The 15,707-nt window shown below is 40.2% G+C and overlaps 1 protein-coding gene and 1 long non-coding RNA gene across 4 annotated transcripts in view; one reads left to right on the top strand and one right to left on the bottom strand.

Moving 5' to 3' along the window:
• Positions 1-1,869, bottom strand: part of LOC110514631 (lysosomal cobalamin transport escort protein LMBD1) — a 221,406-nt gene extending 219,537 nt beyond the window's left edge. For all 3 annotated transcript variants that reach the window (XM_036987666.1, XM_036987670.1, XM_036987674.1), the window contains exon 1: positions 1,752-1,869. In XM_036987666.1, the coding sequence (XP_036843561.1) occupies positions 1,752-1,862 (111 nt within the window). In that variant the 5' untranslated portion in view covers positions 1,863-1,869. The remainder of the gene's footprint in view (positions 1-1,751) is intronic.
• A 9,443-nt stretch (positions 1,870-11,312) lies between these two features.
• Positions 11,313-12,871, top strand: LOC118964521. Its single transcript, XR_005051584.1, has 3 exons — positions 11,313-11,362; positions 12,589-12,668; positions 12,768-12,871. It is a non-coding gene; the product is annotated as an uncharacterized LOC118964521 (long non-coding RNA).
• The last annotated feature ends 2,836 nt before the right edge of the window (positions 12,872-15,707 follow it).

The following is a 15,707-nucleotide window of genomic DNA, read 5'->3' as shown; positions in this document are numbered from 1 at the left end:
TTCTGACACCAATGCAGCCAACAGTGAGTCTCAGATGTTTTCGATTTACAATATTCACGAATTAAATCTCACCACTACAAATGAATTACTTTGCAAAAGTGTTGTTGAAAACTTGTTTTAATTGCCACTCGCATCAACCCTATTCACGCAGGCCATTATTAAATCAAATCCATTTATAAATCCCGTTTTACATTAGCAGATGTCACAAAGTGCTGTACAGAAACCCAGCCTAAAACCCCAAACAGCAAGCAATGCAAATGTAGAGGCACGGTGGCTAGGAAAACCTCCCTAGAAAGGCAGGAACCTAGGAAGAAACATAGAGAGGAACCAGGCTCTGAGGTGTGGCCAGTCCTCTTCTGGCTGTGCTGGGTGGAGATTTTAAGAGTACATGGCCATTAAGGCCAGATTGCACTAATAAAGCTCTTTTTCATTTCAATGAAGACCCATCCACTGATAGATGGGATTTGATCATCCAATCCTTTTCAATGTAAAATTAAAAAGGGACAACAGAGATGGGGTTGTTGTGTGATGATGGCTTGTCAACTCGCTAGAAAGAGCAGCACAGTCACAGGCTTGCATCCCAAATGGCACCCTATTCCCCATTGGGGTCTGGTCAAACGCAGTGCACGATGGGCCCTAGTCAAAAATAATGCACTACATATAGAACAGGGTGTTATTTGGGACACACAGACACATAGGGAACCTGGTGTAATTTGGGACACACGCATAGGGAACATAGTGTAATTTGGGACACACACACACATGGGGAACAGGGTGTTATTTGGGACACACATGGTGCTGGAGCTCCAGAATCACAAGGTTGTATTCCAGGCACACACAGTGCCTAGTCTTAAACTGTGAGGACACTGCTAAAGCCCATTGGCTGCTCAAATCCTGAAGGGATGCCATCCAGAGACCGGATCAATTAACACTAGCCCACGCCTACGTGTTTTGCCAGGTAATGACACAAGCTTTGCATCTAAACTAAGACCCATTGAGAGGATTGCGTTGCATAATAAATAGAGAGGGGGAGCAATTGAGAGACCAATCTGGTGTTTCAGCTTGTTAGCTAAAAGAAAGCAAAAACAAATGTATCTAAGCTATATTGGCTATTATAATCACTAGCTAGGTACAAAGCCTTCCTGATTGATATGAAAACGGAAATTACTGAAGCAGGCAGGCTCAGCAGCGCCTCTGTAAATGTAGCTGTCTGCAGTCATGTGACATTGTGTAGGGTAACTAGTTAGCTAACTAACAATTGATAATGCATGTTGTTAGTTATGTAGTTAGCATGTAGTTAGTTCTTCTTTACAAATAAGGCAGGAGAAGTCTACTTCAAGTTAAACTTTGACATTTAACTTGATCCAATGTGTTAGCAACTAGCTAACGTCATGCAAACTACTGTAAACTAGCTAGCATTGCTTGGTAAAACTGATAGATACGACCATGACAACCACAATGATTCACTATAACACTGTAAACAAATGAATTAGCTACAACAGTGAGCTATTGATAGGGTATTAGCGAGGCTATTAGAGGCAGGTTAGTTAAACTCTAACTGAGTTAGCTACAACGTTAGCTAACTAAGCCATGACAGCTGTCAAACTAGCTAACGTTAGCTAGCTAGATTGCTAGCTACGTAAAGCTGTAGCGAACTGAGCGTGACAAAGAGAACTGTGGCCAAAGGAAAGTCATCCAGTACATACACAGGGTAATATTTCGAGATTCTGCAGCGACTTAAGTGTGCTTACCAAAAATACAAGGGCGAATATAGACCACCCGAGAGCAGACTCAGATAGCAACGACTGGTCCGCCATCTTCACTTCCTGCAACAAACACGGACCATGTGCTTCTATTGACATCACGGAAGGGGCGATGCAGTGGATACAAAGTTACCAAACAGAGAGACAGACCACATCAGACAGATAGATATCAGATACACTACAATGATCATGTGGTAGAGTAGACCTACTGTTGAGTTGGCCTTCTTTAAATGAGGTTGTTGAATCAGTCTTTTGGATGTTTCCTCCCAAGCTCAGACAGGCAAAAAAACAACACTTATCTATTTTGCAAAGCATGAGTGCAATGAGTGTTGCAGTTTTGTGGTGCCCATCCCAAATGTCACCCTATTCCCAATAAACGCAGTACCTTTGACCAGGGCTGTGGGGCAAAAGTACAGGCTAGTGCACTGCCAATTGGGACGTAAACCATGGTAATTTAATGAGACCCTCCAGTCATTTCAGATTAGAATGTTCATGTTATTGAAGGATGTCTTGCCCTTCATGGTGTCCCTGCGTTCTAGGCTGGAACGTAGCATTCATTTGGGACTGAAAATGATCAAGGAAATGTATCTGTCTTGGCGAGAGAGTTTATCTGTCAAGTTTTAGCTGAGTGACACCCATTTAAATCCTGACCTCTTAATCACCGATATTCCATTACTAAATATTAGAAACTTCTATTGGGTGTTAAATTGGTTTAGTCCAAAGCTCCAGTGTAGCTACATTTGAATTTCCACTCTGGTAATGAATGATCTGGTCATTTAGAGTCTGATAAGATAGTGAACCCAGTAGCCTCGGGCTCCCAAGTGGTGCAGCGGTCTAAGGCACTGCATCTCAGTGCTAGAGAGGTCACTACAGACACCCTATTTCAAATCCGGGCTGTATCACAATCGGCCGTGATTGGGAGTCTCATAGGGCGGCGCACAATTGGCCCAGCGTCGTCCGGGTTTGGACGGTGTAGGCCGTCATTGTAAATAAGAATGTGTTAACTGACTTGCCTATAAATAAAGGTTAAATAAAAAATATTTAGTTGGTGTGGAGCCCAAGCCAGTAGATCAGGTGCAAAAATAAGTGGTATTTATTTAGACTGCAAATAAGAAAAGGTGTGAAACCTGTGGGTAAAGCCATGAATTTACCGGTGCACGAGTAGAAAAGGTTGTCATTTAAACATAGCAAAATATTTCTAAAGTTGCTACATGATTAACAGACTCTATCGTCTGTTGTTTTACATGTTATAATACACAATGTTTGAATTAGGACTAGGGATAACTTAGTTAATGAGATATACATGTTTGAATTAGGACTAGGGATAACTTAGTTAATGAGATATACATGTTTGAATTAGGACTAGGGATAACTTAGTTAATGAGATATACATGTTTGAATTAGGACTAGGGAAAACATGTTTGAATTAGGACTAGGGATAACTTAGTTAATGAGATATACATGTTTGAATTAGGACTAGGGAAAACATAGTTAATGAGATATACATGTTTGAATTAGGACTAGGGATAACTTAGTTAATGAGATATACATGTTTGAATTAGGACTAGGGATAACTTAGTTAATGAGATATACATGTTTGAATTAGGACTAGGGATAACTTAGTTAATGAGATATACATGTTTGAATTAGGACTGGGCATAACATAGTTAATGATATACAGTTGATGTCGGAAGTTTACATACACCTTAGCCAAAAACATTTAAACTCAGTTTTTCACAATTCCTGGCATTTAATCCTAGTAAAAACTCCCTGTTTTAGGTCAGTTAGGATCACCACTTTATTTTAAGAATGTGAAATGTCAGAATAATACTAGAGAGAATGATTTATTTCAGCTTTTATTTCTTTCATCACATGCCCAGTGGGTCAGAAGTTTACATACACTCAATTAGTATTTGGTAGCATTGCCTTTAAATTGTTTAACTTGGGTCAAACGTTTCGGGTAGCCTTCTACTAGCTTCCCACAATAAATTGGGTGAATTTTGGCCCTTTCCTCCTGACAGAGCTGGTGTAACTGAATCAGGTTTGTTGGCCTCCTTGCTCGCACATGCTTTTTCAGTTCTGCCCACAAATGTTCTATGGGATTGAGGTCAGGGCTTTGTGATGGTCACTCCAATACCTTGACTTTGTCCTTAAGACATTTTGCCACAACTTTGGAAGTACGTTTGGGAACATTGTCCATTTAGAAGACCCATTTGCGACCAAGCTTTAACTTCCTGGCTGGTGTCTTGAGATGTTGCTTCAATATATCCACATCATTTTCCTTCCTTATGATGCCATAAACATTATGATTCATGTTTGAATTAGGACTAGGAGTAACATAGTTAATACTATATACATGTTTGAATTAGGACTAGGGATAACTTAGTTAATAATATATACATGTTTGAATTAGGACTAGGGATAACATAGTTAATGAGATATACATGTTTGAATTAGGACTATGGATAACTTAGTTAATGAGATATACATGTTTGAATTAGGACTAGGGATAACTTAGTTAATGAGATATACATGTTTGAATTAGGACTAGGGATAACTTAGTTAATAATATATACATGTTTGAATTAGGACTAGGGATAACTTAGTTAATGAGATATACATGTTTGAATTAGGACTAGGGATAACTTAGTTAATGAGATATACATGTTTGAATTAGGACTAGGGATAACTTAGTTAATGAGATATACATGTTTGAATTAGGACTAGGGATAACTTAGTTAATGAGATATACATGTTTGAATTAGGACTAGGGATAACATAGTTAATGAGATATACATGTTTGAATTAGGACTAGGGATAACATAGTTAATGAGATTTACATGTTTGAATTAGGACTAGCGATAACTTAGTTAATGAGATATACATGTTTGAATTAGGACTAGGGATAACATAGTTAATGAGATATACATGTTTGAATTAGGACTAGGGATAACATAGTTAATGAGATATACATGTTTGAATTAGGACTAGGGATAACATAGTTAATGAGATATACATGTTTGAATTAGGACTAGGGAAAACTTAGTTAATAATATATACATGTTTGAATTAGCACTAGGGATAACATAGTTAATGAGATATACATGTTTGAATTAGGACTAGGGATAACATAGTTAATGAGATATACATGTTTGAATTAGGACTAGGGATAACATAGTTAATGAGATATACATGTTTGAATTAGGACTAGGGATAACTTAGTTAATGAGATATATATGTTTGAATTAGGACTAGGGATAACTTAGTTAATGAGATATATATGTTTGAATTAGGACTAGGGATAACTTAGTTAATGAGATATACATGTTTGAATTAGGACTAGGGATAACATAGTTGTAATAAGATGCACATAGAATAGAATTGAATGAAAATGTATTGTCCATCCAGGATGGACATGTTTCTTTGGAATCACCTTCCATTAAAAGGATCACATACACAGACATTCTCACATCAGACACATTTAAACCAGTCAGTCCATCATGTTGCAAACACTAACAACACAGAGGACATTACATACATTCACTCACAACCGATCACTGTCCCAACTGCACTAGATAGATCAGTACATATACAGATACAATTTACTTGGCATTTAGTAGTCCAACAGCACAAGGAACAAATTCATGTTTGAACACATTATTCTTGGCCATGGGCATTCTGAAGCTTCTCAACCTGAGGGCGTAAAGGGTGGGAGTAGTCGCCAACGACAACCAGTGCCTTCTTTTTGTTTGTCCTGTGGAACAGACTGCTCAAATGTGCCTGTGGTCGACCAATTACTCTGCTGGCTGTGTTTACTATTCTTGTCAGTTTGGTTTTGCTCCTCACGCTCAGATTACCATACCAGACTGTCATATTGAACTTGAGGATGCTCTCCACCAAGCTGCTGTACACCCTCTCCAGAACATCCTGGCTGACCCCAAACCCCTTCATTTTCCTAATTAAAAACAGGTACTGGCTTGCTTTAAAAAAAATATACAGTCTGAATTCTCTGTAAAACGCAGGTTGTTAGCAATTTGTGTCCCTAGGTATTTGAAACACTCAATCACCTCCACTAGTTGGTCGTTCAGAGAGCATGATTGGGACACTGGTAAGTTGTTTCAATTGGTGATCAGATCCTTTGTCTTTTCTACATTGATGTGGGGGGCACTTGACCAACACCATTCTTGAAGGTTGTTGGTCTGTTTACAATAGCTGTCCAAATCTGATGTAAATAGTAAAGTAAATTTCAGATACCCAAAAAACTACTTAAATAGTACTTTAAAGTATTTTTTACTTAAGTTCTTTACAACACTGCTTCTTATGGGCGACACCTTCCAGGAGTTTGGCAATGTATAGGTGCTCAGCAGGAGGTGAACAGTCATGTGAAGACTCCCTTGAGCTGGTCGGAGCAGAACTTCAGTACTTTGCCTTGTAGTCCCTCTGGGCCTGGTGCTTTGTGTGGCTAAAAATTTGACAAGCATGAGGCCACCTCGTTCTCTGTTATCTGGACAGGAGAGGATTTGGGGATGCTCTCACATATTTGTTTACATTCGTCTTCAAAATCGACAGTGTCAAATCTTCCATAACAACAGTTTAGGTCGTTTACAATTAGGACTAGGGATAACAAAATATATACTGTACAGGTTTGTACTTTGTAACAAACAATTAGTCAATTTGTTTGGGAAGAAATGGAGGCAAGCAGTAGGCCCAGACCACAGAGATTGATATAGGACTCAAAAGCCTGTTGTAGTATGGGCAGCGCCATTGAGGATGGCAGTGAATCTGTAGATGGCAGTGAATCTGTAGATGGCAGTGAATCAGTAGATGGCAGTGAATCTGTAGATGGCAATTAATCTGTTGATGGCAGTGAATCTGTAGATGGCAGTGAATCTGTCGATGGCAGTGAATATGTAGATGGCAGTGAATCTGTAGATGGCAGTGAATCTGTAGATGGCAGTGAATCTGTAGATGGCAGTGAATCTGTTGATGGCAGTGAATCTGTAGATGGCAGTGAATCTGTTGATGGCAGTGAATCTGTTGATGGCAGTGAATCTGTTGATGGCAGTGAATCTGTAGATGGCAGTGAATCTGTAGATGGCAGTGAATCTGTAGATGGCAGGGAATCTGTAGATGGCAGTGAATCTGTAGATGGCAGTGAATCTGTAGATGGCAGTGAATCTGTAGATGCCAGTGAATCTGTAGATGGCAGTGAATCTGTAGATGGCAGGGAATCTGTAGATGGCAGTGAATCTGTAGATGGCAGGGAATCTGTAGATGGCAGTGAATCTGTAGATGGCAGTGAATCTGTAGATGGCAGTGAATCTGTAGATGGCAGTGAATCTGTAGATTGGCAGGGAATCTGTAGATGGCAGTGAATCTGTAGATGGCAGTGAATCTGTAGATGGCAGGGAATCTGTAGATGGCAGTGAATCTGTAGATGGCAGTGAATCTGTAGATGGCAGGGAATCTGTAGATGGCAGTGAATCTGTAGATGGCAGTGAATCTGTAGATGGCAGTGAATCTGTAGATGGCAGGGAATCTGTAGATGGCAGTGAATCTGTAGATGGCAGTGAATCTGTAGATGGCAGGGAATCACTAACCTTAGCTTTATAACTGTTCAAACAACACACTCTAGGTGACAGTGTGCACCCTTTCAGTTTGTTTGCAAACTCAGAGGTACTAGAAGAAGAAAATTGAATACTTCAAAATGGAGGGGCCTCAATGGCGCTGCCCATGCTCTCACAGACGCCATAATGGGACAGATACAATGAGGCGATGTCTATCTACATTTATGGACTAAGGCCCTTATGATGTCATATTCGTCATCTCCAGCACCACTTCAACATCAACATATGTGAAAATGGCGCGTTTCTATTGTTTGTACTAATAAAGATATGTTTCCAATGACATCATCAAACAATTAGTAGGCAATTAGTAGGCCATGCCTTCTCACAACTGGTCAAAATTACATGATGCACACCGATGATGTCATTGGAAACACTTATCTTCCTCTATCTTGTTTACTACAAATCCTAGAAACATGCCATTTTAACATATGTTGATGTTGGGGTGGTGCTGGAGATGAATATGACGTTGAAAAATGTTGTAGTATCCCTTTAAAAACATGCGACTTCCATACAGCTATGACCAGAAGTGTTTTTTTTGTAGCAGGCAAGGAGAATTAGGTTAAGGTTAGGAAAAGGGTTAGAGTCAGGGAAAATGTTTTCCTAATCTGCTACGCAAAGTAACTTCCGGTCGTAGCAGTATCGAAGTGCCTGTTTCTAGAGAATCCCATGGCCTATTTGAAGCCACCGTGCCTCCATCTTGGCACTCTGCCACCATCTAAAAAAAATATTTTGGAATCTATAAAAATGCATTTATTAATGTCTACATATGTTTTTGACACGTTTATTCTATTACAGAAGCTTTAATGCATGCGTTTGAATTACATTATGGGAGCTAAACATTTTTTTTTTTAAATGTCCCCACTACAACAAAACAATACTTAAATACATGTCATTTTGTTCTTGAGACATTTAATTGAAATACTGTAGAATTCCATTAATTCTTATAGAGGACTGCTTATCGAGTTCTAATATGGCTGGTGGTTTCAAAGCCTCTCATTGGCTAATATATAGCATCAGCAATTCAGGGATTATACAGGAAACATCATTGGATTGAATGTACCGACTCCGCATGTTTCTCTCTTGCTCATTAAGAAACATTTGATTTCAGTCTTTGGGGTTGTGGTTTGATGTGGCAGTTATTGATGTGTGTCCCCCATGAGACACCATAGGAACAAAGCCAGTGTCACTTCCTCAAAGTAGTCAGAATGAATTTAAGATAACACAAGAAATCTGTAATTACTTTTGAAGTTTTTGCTGAGGAGGTTGTAGTTGTATATGTACAGTAGCTAAGGTGTTTGGTGCACTATTTCTCAAGTTAAACAATGTGTGGTATGTTGTCTTATGTAAAAAACTGTTCCGCTGCTGTGTTGGGTGGGTTTATCTCACTGTCTGTGTGTTCTGCGTAAGACTGGATAGATCGCAACTGTGTATCCTATGCTAGTAATCAAGTGAGCATTGTCGAAATCAAAAACCCAACCCTCAAGTCATGACGAACTCACTTACACAACTCAGTTTTTAACGAGACTGACTTTATAACTAAAATTATACTATTTGCACTCCCTTTTTTGGACACCAGAATAAATGTTTGAGTAATATCGATGCCACACAGGCATTTTCTATCAGAGAAGTTGTATTTTGCCTTCAGTTGCGTGATAATTCAGATTGATAAAAGTCTGAGATCACTCCTGCTAAATTACAGTTAATCATTCCGGTCATATCCTCCATGCTGCTAAGAGGACACTAAAATGTCAGCTCTCCTCTTTTACATTATCTCCTCGAGAAATTCTATTAACTTACACCTTTCACATAAGTAATTATGCTCATTAAATCAAATTGCATTCGTTTTTATTCTTATTGTAAGCCTAGACTCGGCACGTACGGAGAAACAGAGAAAAGTCATTAAAAAGGATGAGAGTGACTGAATGGGGATGTCTGCTGCATGTCAATGGAGATGTACAACATTATTGATGTTCGTCAGTTACTTTTTCAACTTTGCAGTCTGTGAAAGAAGCAGGTGGACATTTAAAGTAACAGTTGCATGGCAAAGTCCCAATTATCTCTTCTTACTCCTAAAGCTGCACTTGTTATCTACCCTTCGCTGGCTTGAAAGGAAATGACTGGTGGTATATGAAATATGGTGGAAACTCATGCTCACCCATGTCTCCGCTAATCCAATGCTTTTAGATTTGTTGGGAAGTAGTGAACATGTGCACACTTGTGAGGAAGGAGAGATGATTGAGACGGAGCCCTTCACTGCTGGGTTACAGAACAGCTGTGGTACCTGTTTATTTATTTTACTGAAAAGGAATACAATTATCCAATTACATTTGACTTTACTATACCGTTTATGTTTCAGCACCTTTCTTCCTGAGAGTGTCGGCTATCTAGAACCTAAAATGGTCATTCGTTTCTCCCCATAGGAGAGACCTTTGAAGAATCCTTTTTGGTTCCCTTCTCGATTTAATGTAAAACACTTTTCACATAGGGTTCTACATGGGACCCAAAAGGGTTCTACCTGGAACCAAAAAGGGTTCTCCTATGGAGACAGCCAAATAGCCATTTTGGAACCCTCTTTTCTAAGAGTATAGACCTGAATGGAATTGGTAAACAAGCAGTGAAAATGGAGAGGACAAGTGAAATAGAAGTGAAATTGGAGACGGCATGTGGTGGCCCTCTTGAATAATGCACAGCCCACTTTTCTTCCTACATTTCATATTTGATGAGCTTGTTGAAGTTGGACTCTGCTGCATAGCTGCATCCCAGCTGGAAAGTTCCAGGAAAATAAGAGGTTGTTTATTGTCATAGGATTTCTAACCCAGACAAAACATGTACAGTTCATTGAGGTGAATGTAACTGCTAACTGTCAAATTAAATATGAACCCTTTTGGAGACCTTTTAATTCAGAATCAGGTTCAATGAGAGTTAAGAGTGAGTCATACAATCAGTGATTCACAACACGCTCTGCCTAAATTACTTCCAATCTTTTAGCAGTCGAATCGGTTTATTGACAGGGTTTTTCACCTGTGTTATTATTAGTGTCTTGTCCAAGCTGCCTAATGCTACAGAAACAGGAGACAGGCTCCTGCCCTGCGGTCCATTCCGGCTCAGACAAGGCTTACGTACCATTAGTTCTTGGGAAGACAGATGAACAGCACAGAGACACATTTTGTTTTTAATGTCAGTCACGCAGTGCTTTGCTCTTTGTATCATCTTACCTAACTGAAAGCCATCTTGAACATCGTTCCAACAGTTTCTATAGAGATCAGCCACCCCCAATGCTACGTGGGAAAATGATCATGATGGAGAGATACACGATCTGATAATGACTTCTGACACATTAAACTAAATGAGTGTCGGTTGCTAGCTACACTAGGGGTCAAATGCTAGATGAGGTTACAACGTTAGAGCACTGATTTGATTCAAAGCTGTAAGTGACAGACAGACATTTTCCCACAGACATTTTCTGTGTTAGATGTAAATTGTCACCCTGAAGAAGGCACAGTGACGCCGAAACGTTGGTGATTTACCCATTACAGTGCCTTGCAAAAGTATTCACCCCGCTTGGCGTTTATCCTATTTTGTTGCATTACAACCTGTAATTTAAATTTATTTTTATTTGGATTTCATGCAATGGACATACACAAAATAGTCCAAATTGGTGAAGTGAAATGAAAAAAAATGGCTTGTTTAAAAAAATTCTAAAATATTACAAATGGAAAAGTGGTGTGTGCATATGTATTCACCCCCTATGCTAGGATCTGGTGCAACCAATTAAATAAGATCTGGTGCAACCAATTACCTTCAGAAGTCACATAATTAGATAAATAAAGTCCACCTGTGTGCAATCTAAGTGGCACATGATCTGTCACATGATCTCAGTATATATACACCTGTTCTGAGTCTGCAACACCACTAAGTAAGAGGCACCACCAAGCAAGTGACACCATGAAGACCAAGGAGCGTGCCAAACAGGTCAGGGACAAAGTTGTGGAGAAGTACAGATCAGGGTTGGGTTAAAAAAAAAATATCAGAAACTTTTAACATCCCACGGAGCACCGTTAAATCCATTATTAAAAAATTGAAAGAATATGGCACCACAACAAACCTGCCAAGAGAGGGCCACCCACCAAAACTCATGGACCAGGCAAGGAGGGCATTAACCAGAGAGGCAACAAAGAGACCAAAGACCCTGAAGGAGCTGCAAAGCTCCACAGCGGAGATTGGAGTATCTGTCCATAAGACCACTTTAAGCCGTACACTCCACAGAGCTGGGCTTTATGGAAGAATGGCCATTAAAACGCCATTGCTTAAAGAAAAACATTTGCAAACACATTTGGTGTTCACCAAAAGGCATGTGGTCGACTCCCCAAACATATGGAAGAAGGTCCTCTGGTCAGATGAGACTAAAACTAAGCTTTTTGGCCATCAAGGAAAATCTATGTCTGGTACAAACCCAACACCTCTCGTCATCCCGAGAACACAATCCCCAATGTGAAGCATGGTGGTGGCAGCATCATGCTGTGGGGATGTTTTTAATCAGCAGGGCCTGGGAAACATTTCACAATTGAAGGAATGATGGAGGGCGCTAAATCCAGGGAAATTCTTGAGAGAAACCCGTTTGTCTTCCAGAGATTTGAGACTGGGACGGAGGTTCACCTTCCAGCAGGACAATGACCCTAAGCATACTGCTAAAGCAACACTTGAGTGGTTTAAGGGGAAACATTAAATGTCTTGGAATGGCCTAGTCAAAGCCCAGACCTCAATCCAATTGAGGATCTGTGGTATGACTTAAAGATTGCTGTACACCAGCAATAACCCATCCAGCTTGAAGGAGCTGGAGCAGTTTGCCTTGAAGAATGGCCCAAAATCCCAGTGGCTAGATGCCCACTCAAGTTTTCTGTTTTTTTGTTTCATTTCTTGTTTGTTTCACAATAAAAAATATTCATCAAAGTGGTAGGCATGTTGTGTAAATCAAATGGTACAAACCCCCCAAAATCTATTTTAATTCCAGGTTGTAAGGCAACAAAATATGAAAAATGCCAAGGAGGGTGAATACTTTCGCGAGGCACTGTAGATTTTTCTAGTTTATTCACTGTTAGTCAGCACCTCTACATAAAATTTCTGGGTGTGCGCCAGCTCATGTTTTTCATTAGATTTAAATTGTTCACCATGATACGTCACGATTTTATTCTTAACAGGTGTCCATTTCAGAAAAGTTAATGAAACCCAAAGAGTGGATTGCCCTCTGTCCTGGACTAGAACATTAGACTGATATAAGGTAAGGAAACAAACATGTCATTTGTGATTTGAATGAACAATCCCTTTAAAATGGAGGTAATCATAAAGTTATAAATATCCCTTCCTGTGTACATTTTAGGACGTCCCTCAGCCCTGACAGGACAATGTCAACCCTGGTTGTTCCTTGTGACTCCTGGAGGACGAACATCAACCTATCAGGATTCTCCTCAAGTAAGGACCATTGTTCCAAATGAGAGGTTAGGTTCAGGAATAAGGAATTGATTAACCACTGTAATGCAGAAACCTGCAGAAACCTGTCACACACACACACATTGAGTTTAATGTCATGTTCTACTGCATTGATTATTCTTCATTTGAAGTTGGCTGCATCGAAACAGACAACAGACACAGCCAGTGGACTCTCAGCTAACAAAACATTTCTGGCATCGGGTTTCTTCTTTACTTTGTCTTTGTTTCTATGTATTGAGCTTTTATTCAATACATGTCTGTATGGGCACTCTCCCCCAACAGTAAAATGAGTTGATCTTGTTTAGGATTTTTGAGGTTAGGCCATTACCTGTTTCTCTATGCACCATGGCAGGCAGCGGTGACCTCAACAGAACTCATGTCTGCGTTTGCATTTCTGAGACAAAGTATGCTTTTTACCAAATCATTTTATCACTAAAACCATTTGCTTTGTCACATGCAGGGCCCAGGGCAATACGGGTTGAGCTTCCATGTGAGTGACTAAACATTTTACTGGGTATACAAGCAGATTTAATAATACATCATCCATAGATAAAGATGTTCCTATGCATTTCATGTCCAGTTAAGAGGCAGGTGTTGAACATCAGCCTCAAGGCAATAATAACGTGAAAGGCACAATGAGAGCTCATATAGGCACAGTGTACGGTACAGCAATGCATAAAGGCAGGTGGACCACCACACAATGCAGCCATGCTAATGTGTTTGCTTAGAAAACACCTATTTTCAGGCCTCTTTGAAGTATAAAGCTAATCATACACATGTCCCATGTCCATGCCTACTGATTGGATGATGTCCCAGATCCATGCCTACTGATTGGACGATGTCCCATATCCATGCCTACTGATTGGATGATGTCCCAGATCCATGCCTACTGATTGGATGATGTCCCAGATCCATGCCTACTGATTGGATGATGTCCCAGATCCATGCCGACTGATTGGATAATGTCCCATGTCCATGCCTACTGATTGGATGATGTCCCAGATCCATGCCGACTGATTGGATGATGTCCCATATCCATGCCTACTGATTGGATGATGTCCCAGATCCATGCCGACTGATTGGATGATGTCCTGTCCCAGATCCATGCCTACTGATTGGATGATGTTCCAGATCCATGCCTACTGATTGGATGATGTCCCAGATCCCTGCCTACTGATTGGATGATGTCCTGTCCCAGATCCACACATACTGATTGTTTTAAAGACATGTCAGGCATCAGAGTCCACAGATAAAATGGATTAGTGTTTGTCTAATTCAACATGAAGCAGCAATAACCCAACACACACACACAGAAACTTCTTACTGAAAGTAAGGAATTAACAAATCAGCTTGAACAGAATAGCATAGAACAGAACAGAGTAGAACATAATTTGTATTTATTTATTTATTTCACCTTTATTTAACCAGGTAGGCTAGTTGACAACACCTTTATTTAACCAGGTAGGCTAGTTGAGAACAAGTTCTCATTTGCAACTGCAACCTGGCCAAGATAAAGCATAGCAGTGCAACACATACAACAACACAGAGTTACACATGGAATAAACTAACATACAGTCAATATTACAGTAGAGAAAAAGGAAAACTAAAAGTATATATGCAGTGAGTAGAAATGACGTAGGATAAGGGAGTTAAGGGAATAAATAGGCCATGGTGGTGAAGTAATTACAATATAGCAATTAAACACCGGAATGGTAGATGTGCAGAAGATGAATGTGAAAGTAGAGATACTGGGGTGCAAAGGAGCAAGATAAATAAATAAATACAGAATGGGGATGAGGTAGTTGAATGGTCTGTTTACAGATTGGCTATGTACAGGTGCAGAATAGAACACAATAGAATGTAATAGAACCGAATAGAACAGAATAGAACACCATAAAATACCTCATAAATGGCTGCTGGTATGAAGGGAGGTACCAAGGAAGGTAAGGGAGGTAACTAGTGTTTACTTCAATGGCATGACTTATTTGTGTGGAGGTGGAGTTCTTTATCTGTTGCCGAAGTTCGTGAAACTATTTTTACTCTGACTCTTATTACTGTTTAAACGTACATACTACATGACCAAAAGTATGTGGACACCTGCTTGTCGAACATCTCATTCCAACATCACGGGCATTGATATGGAGTTGCCCCCCCCCCCCCCCCCCCCCCTTTTTACTGCTATTACAGCCTCCACTCTCTGGGAAGACTTTCCACTAGATGTTGGAACATTGCTGCGGGGACTTGCTTCCATTCAGCCACAAGAGCATTAGTGAGGTCAGGCACTGATGTTGGGTGATTATGCCTGGCTCGCAGTCGGCATTCCAATTAATCTCAAATGTGTTCGATAGGGTTGAGGTCAGGGCTCTGTGCAGGCCAGTCAAGTTCTTCCACACCGATCTCAATAAACCCTTTCTGTATGGACCTCGCTTTCTGCACAGGGGCATTGTCATGTTGAAACAGGAAAGGGACTTTACCAAACTGTTGCCACAAAGTTAGAAACACAGAATTGTCTAGAATGTCATTGTATGCTGTACCGTTAAGATTTCACTTCACTGGAACTAAGGGGCCTAGCCCGAACCATGAAAAACAGCCCCAGACCATTATTCCTCCTCCACCAAACCTTACAGTTGGCACTATGCATTGGGCAGGTAGCGTTCTCCTGGCATCTGCCAAACCCAGATTTGTCTGTCGGACTGCCAGATGGTGAAGAGCCATGGAAACCCATTTCATGAGTGTTGCAACCGAGAATGGACGATTTTTATGCATTACGAATTTCAGCACTTGGCGGTCCTGTTCCGTGAGCTTGTGTGGCCTACCACTTCGCGGCTGA

Source organism: Oncorhynchus mykiss, chromosome 1, assembly GCF_013265735.2.
Source record: "Oncorhynchus mykiss isolate Arlee chromosome 1, USDA_OmykA_1.1, whole genome shotgun sequence".
In the NCBI taxonomy this organism is placed as follows: Eukaryota; Metazoa; Chordata; class Actinopteri; order Salmoniformes; family Salmonidae; genus Oncorhynchus; species Oncorhynchus mykiss.
This window is presented reverse-complemented; position numbering and strand designations above follow the sequence as displayed.